At 43.3% G+C, this 6560-nt stretch overlaps 1 protein-coding gene across 1 annotated transcript; it reads right to left on the reverse strand.

Moving 5' to 3' along the window:
• Positions 1-1554: 1554 nt before the first annotated feature.
• On the reverse strand, positions 1555-3323 carry emp2 (epithelial membrane protein 2; the record flags this gene model as incomplete). Its single annotated transcript, XM_080723833.1, has 4 exons — positions 1555-2039; positions 2212-2352; positions 2931-3039; positions 3246-3323. The coding sequence occupies 4 exons, from the start codon at positions 3321-3323 to the stop codon at positions 1870-1872; spliced, it is 498 nt and encodes a 165-aa protein (XP_080579959.1). The 3' UTR covers positions 1555-1869.
• Positions 3324-6560: the final 3237 nt, after the last annotated feature.

The following is a 6560-nucleotide window of genomic DNA, read 5'->3' on the forward strand; positions in this document are numbered from 1 at the left end:
TTCAATCTTTTAATAATCGTTATAGGAACGCTAACAAGTTGCCAGCCACAATGGCCATCCTATCCCTGTGGTCATGGTCATGGACTCCAACCTAACAAACAACCCAGAACAGTGTAGACTGAAGTACTCAACTAGCCTCAGAATCTAGCTTCATGCCTATGCTACATGTTGTCTAGAAACAGGGTTCATTCTAGAATCTGTAAGATAAATACAACAGGTCCAGACAAAGGAGGCAGAACGATGCAATGTAGATATTAACAAAATATACTATAATAGTTTCGAGAAAATATTTGATTATCCAACGGTATGTGAAATATACAGTAAAGTAGTGAAAATCTAAAGAGTCCATAAATATATTAGCGGGCCATTCTTGTGTATGTTTTGAAGAATGCATGTGAATATTTCATGCGTTTTTGACACGGATTTGACCTTATGACACACAGAAACAACACTTCACCTGTGGATCGTTTTCGTATTCTTTAGTTGGCCATGAGATCAGGGTACAACATCAGACTTTCTGTCACGGTGTAAAGACAGCTGCGATGTGGATTCAGAAATTGAATTTAAGTGGCAGGACACAGATGTTAGTTCTATCAGACATAATATGAACATAGAGGACTGTCATGGGTGTGGTTGTTGTTGGTGTCCAAATGAAAGAGAGAGGAAGACTATACACATTCACAAAGAGGTTCTGATGACACGCACAGAGCTAAGGATGTGTCACTTCAGTACTTCATACACACCGCCTTAAAAACTCTTGATCCCTATTAGTGGTTTCAAACAATAAATAACTTTCATTGTTTTTTCAGTGAAGCCTTGAACACGATTAAAACATAATAATAATAATCACTTCTCTTTTTATTCTGATTTCAAGTTCTCTTCGTTTTTTTCAATCCCAAACATCACAGCACACCTCGGAGTCATTGTCACAATTAAAATACAAGAGTCAGCAACATGATAAAAGCAAATAAACAAAAGGTGTTAAAATCCTACATATCATAATCACTACTACAGCTTCTTTACACTTCCTTTATTCTACGTGGTTAACATAAGATTAATTTTTTTTTATTTATTCTTTTATTTTTTTCCAGCAATGTTTTCTTTTTGTTGCCATTTACTTGAACTATACATACAAAGTGAATATGTACAAAATAGAAAACAGAATGGACCCAATGGAAAGTCCTGGGATGGATTCCAATAAGGTAAGTCTCCTTCCTTTCTTTCCATTCGTTGGTACTGATTAAGAACCAGTTCCTTCCTATAAGTGAGATGCAAGGAAGCAAGAGACAAGGAGGGGAGAATAATCCATTTGTTGGAACACAGCTCATGTCCTGTGCTGAGAGGAAGAGGAGAGAGGAGCAGGTGTCAGATGAAGATGGTTGGAGGTACGATGGCTGGGGACTGAAATGTGTGCGCACATGCATGCGTGCATGCATGCGTGCATGCGCATGTGCATGCTGTGTGTATGTGGCATTCTGTCATTTGGTTTTGAACCTGAGTTTAGGAGCTAATGGATCAACCTCCTGTATACGCAGCCAATTGCCTTTATTTAATTGTGAGAGTGAAAATGTGTTGGATCCATAATGGTACATTTTGTAGATTTGTGTAGTTGTGCAGAAAAATCCCCATAAATGGTGGATCAGTTCATGAACCTGGTGTTTTTTTTATGGCCCATGGACTATTTGTGCTATTTGGTGGTATTGACACTAGGTGGCAGCATCGGACTGAGATGTGTGTGTGCAAGCTGTCTGCCTGCTTGCCTGCATGGGTGTGTGTGAGAGAGAGATGAAGAGTCCAGGTGTGATGTACATATGTGATGAACACCCGACCTGTACATCAAACACATTTACAGGCCCCAACATCCTGTGTCTATTTACGCTTCCTGAGCACCAGGTACATGAGGCCGCTGATCAGAGTCATGGGGAAGCTGACCCAGGCCAGGATGTAGGAGGCACCGTAGGAACCCTTCTTAATACTGTCCACGTGAAAGCTGTCCCTCTCCGCCGTGTAGATGGACGCCGCGATCATCACACACAGAGCTGAGGAGGGGAGAGGAGAAGTAAAAACCAGGAATGATTATTTTTGTTTGAGTATCGATGCAGCTAGGCTTTTGTGTGTGTGTGTGTGTGTGTGTGTGTGTGTGTGTGTGTGTGTGTGTGTGTGTGTGTGTGTGTGTGTGTGTGTGTGTGTGTGTGCGCGCGCATTACATACAGGCCAGTATCTGGATGATAGCAGTGAAGACAAATCGCTCTCCTTGTTTCAATCTGAAGAGCTGGAGAATGAACACGAAGAAGCCGACACAACACAGGATGGTGGCGAGGATCATGGTGGCCTGGACCGCCTGGAGGTAGGCTAGAAGCACGCACACACACACACACACACACACACACACACACACACACACACACACACACACACACACACACACACACACACACACACACACACACACACACACACGTATAAACATATTGGCTCTACCTTGTGTACAATAACTGATTCGGTCACATTACGGCTACAGTACCACGTCTGAAAGACTGACAAACAGTACTGTACTGTACTGACTGGAACAAATCTCTGGGACTCTGTAAAGAAATAATACTGTAAATAAGACACGTAAGGGTCCACCTGGAACCCTGGTGGTCCCCGGACCTGACGTTGAGAAACAGTACACTAACACAGTCACAGCTTGGATACATCCAGGAGGTGTGGACTGTGGAGGTAAATATGTCAATATGTTTCAATGATAAAATCTATCTTGCTACAGGGAAAGGGCCAGGAGAAGGAGAAAAGGAGAGAGAGAGAGAGAGAGAGAGAGAGAGAGAGAGAGAGAGAGAGAGAGAGAGAGAGAGAGAGAGAGAGAGAGAGAGAGAGAGAGAGAAAGAGAGAGAGAGAGAGAGAGAGAGAGAGAGAGAGAGAACACTTGTTACCTGCATCAGCAGTGTGGCTCTTCTCCACAGGGTAGCAGGTGGCATTGCAGGAGTACCACAGGTCAGAATAGATCACATCGAATCCAGGCGGTGACACCACCCACCACGCCTACAACACAGACAGACAGACAGACAGACAGAAATGGGGAAGAGGGGAAAAAAACAGAAAAGAAGAGATGGTGGGACAAAGGGAAACATCGTCAATTAATCTCAATAACTTTCTTAAAACCTCATCTAAAAACAATTCATAAAAGAGCTGTACATTCAGAGAAACCCTTCATGTCCACGCTAGGCTGTATTCATACGTGTACTCACATTGTATATAGTGGCGACGAAGAGCAGGACAGCGGAGACCACATGGAAGAGGATGATGAAGGCTAAAACGATCAACATGGCTGTCCTTCTGAGTCAGGCTGAATTCTTCAACTGGTACTTTGTCACACTGCTTCCTGAGCAACTGGGTCTCTCTGCAGGCTGCTTAATTCTGTCTGGCTGGGTGTCTGACCCGTTGTGTGGCTGAGTGTCTTGTTGGATGACTGGTTGAGAGGCGGGCAGGGTAGATGGTCAACAGGCTGGTTGCTGGCTGAGGCTGCTGTAAGACAGATTGTTACATGTGTGAGTACTGCAGGCATGTGCACACATAGACATGAAAGGGGGCTGGAGCCCCTGCCCTGCCCAGTCTGTGAAAAGTGCATTTTCACTAAGGTGAAAGAAATGCAAATGCCCTCTTTCCATGCTGTACCTGAGGGCAGCATTCAAGAGAATTGCCTTGCCCAAACTCTCCTGAACTTGAATGCAGCATCTTATGTTGAAAGAATTGCCCTCACTGTGTAGAAATCCATGCCGTACGCAGCATCTCCAGTATATGCTTAGTTTAGTGTGGTATCGAGTACTGAAAATAGTCGACCTCCAAGCTCACAATGTGTCGCAGCGCGACGCATTGTGAGCTTGGAGGTCTACTATTTTCAATATATTTTTTTTTTACCAAAAGTCCCTTTTAGAAATTTCAGCCCCTGCCTCTCTGCACGTCCCTGGAGTACTGTGTGTGTGTGTGTGTGTGTGTGTGTGTGTGTGTGTGTGTGTGTGTAATGGGATGGTGTGTGAGTGTAGCCTGATACTTCAGTCCGCACATCTCCACCCCCTGTTGGTGGGTGGTGTGTAGTGTGGACTGAACCCGGAGATATTTTATTTTATTTCAAGCGCGCCTGAAGAGCGGGCGCATTGAATGGGCCAATCAGGGCTGTAGACTTGAGGCACGTGGTATGCTGGTCCGGTCCCAGCCCCCTCCCTTCGGAGCTGTTCTGCCCACGTGAGATTCCGTAGTGGACTCTGATTGGTGCTCTTCTGCCCACATGAGCCGCTAGTGGACTCTGATTGGTCCGTGAAAACTGTCATGGCGGAGTCAGACTCGACTCGAATTCTTTTAATAAACAATACAATAGTGCCGTTTCATTACGTTTTAATACCATTTTGCACTAACGTAAACAAGCAGTCATATAGTATGTTATGAGAAATATTTTTGCAATGTCACACCGCGTCGCCGTCGGCGACACACGGGGCTGTGTGTGTGTATGTGTGTGTGTGTGTGTGACGTCAATAGGCTTTACCCCGCCCCCGCTGAAGTAGAATCTCCGTCCCCAGGCTCAGACTCAATCCCAAAACGAAGTGTGTGATTGAGTCTGGCGCTTGCAGTCAGGCTAGTGTGAGTGTGAGCGTTCACTTCCAGGTGCTGACCATCGCCTGATTGCTGGCTGCCAGTCACCACTGCCTCCGGTGATTGGGTGTCAAAAGACTATTTAAGTGAACAGCTCTCTAGTAATTTAATGTGAGAACACTGGGCCACACGGAGGCCAGCTTTTATAGGTCTGTTATATTAAATTTGAGTAGAGAATAATTAGGATTTGGTTGTACCTTTGTTTTGTGTTTGTTAGGTTAGTGGTCAAAATCAAGACTAGATTTAGGATGAGTATGTTTATTTGAGTTTAGCCTCCGTGTGTCATTTATGATGTTGTGTCTTTAAGTCTAAAAATAAAAACGGGGATCACTCCAACTTTTTGTTGCATCCCTTTTTACCCTAGACACCATGAACGTGTCAGAGAAAAGAAAATGTCCCTGTATGACAAAAAAAGAAAAAGAAAAGAAAACATTTTGTTTGGTGTAGCACTATTGCTCCAATCCCAACCACCTTCCAGCACAAAATTAGATAGTTAAACCTTCAGTAAGACAGGGTTGCCAAACTACCACGAAAAAATCTCCTGAATTCTGACTGTCCAATGTTGAAAACCCTGCAGTAAGAGCTATCATCGTATAGCATTGTATTGTGTGATTTCATAAGCAAATTTCAGAATGCACGATCAAAAGAAAGCCAAGTTCCTACTGTGAAACCAGCTGAGAACCACTGAATAAAGGATGTGGGTCTCTTTCCCATTTCAATCCAGACCGGGGGAGTTCAAACCCATGGAGGGGGGGCAATGCTATATGGACATTTCAAAGGGAATTCCCAGTCCCATCCACTACAATGCTTACATCTGCAACCAATTACCCAAATATTTCAAAACAAAAGAAAACTGCCAGGATAATGATAATGCCAGGGAAATATTTACATTATGATACCGCCTCGAATTACACAAAATGCTGCTGACATGTTAATGTGTGTGTGTGTGTGTGTGTGTGTGTGTGTGTGTGTGTGTGTGTGTGTGTGTGTGTGTGTGTGTGTGTGTGTGTGTGTGTGTGCGTGATTGTGTGTGTTTTGTTTCATTGTATACACAACTTCAGTTTATGTGGGACGTGGGAGTAGAGTATTTACAGGGATTGGAGGGTGAGAGTTAATGACAGAAGGAGTTGATTATTTACATATCTTAAGAAGAACACAGAAGCTCTGCTACGCTGTCATGAAATGACACAACGATGTCGGTTGGATAGAAACCTTTCAATACAGTGTATCTTCATCAGTGGTTACGAAACGTTTTAGCTGGAGACCCAAAAGAGCAATTACCGGTAGTTGTCTCTCTGGAACCCAAATAAATAAAAACGAAATTCTGCACAGCGTGTAATTTCACTAAACTTTTTAAATGTATGCAATTTCTTAGATATTCTATCCACGAAGGCTGAATAGCTGAAACGTTTGTTTCCATTTCTAAGACATATTATGGAGAAATAATAACTCCTTGTCACTCTGAGTGCGACCCTTCACTTTCCGTCATGTTTGCAACGGGACAACGCACCAGATGAGTCAGAGCGAGTTGCTTAAAAGATTTTAAAATATTTTAAAATATTTTCCTTTTTTTAAATGTAGGGCACAACGGACCCATAAAAAAGTTTCCACGGCTGATAGTGAAATGGATCATGATCTACATACATTATGTGTTTTATATTGGTACTGCATTGATACCATGCCCTACTAGTGCCATGTGATGTGATGTGACAGAATTCTGCAAAAACATTTCTAGGCATTTACAGTGTAATTTAAAGGGCTACCTCCCAATGTGACACATCTAAATGAATGGGAACATACTGTCTACTGTCTACTATAGAATCTAAGGGCTTTACAAGCTGAGTAGGCAAAGATACACAGTAAAAAGCATGAGCGAAGGAACACAGACACATACACATGCGCACCCGTGCACGCAC

The sequence above is a fragment of the Nannobrachium achirus genome, assembly GCF_963921795.1.
Source record: "Nannobrachium achirus genome assembly, chromosome: 4".
Lineage (NCBI taxonomy): Eukaryota > Metazoa > Chordata > Actinopteri > Myctophiformes > Myctophidae > Nannobrachium > Nannobrachium achirus.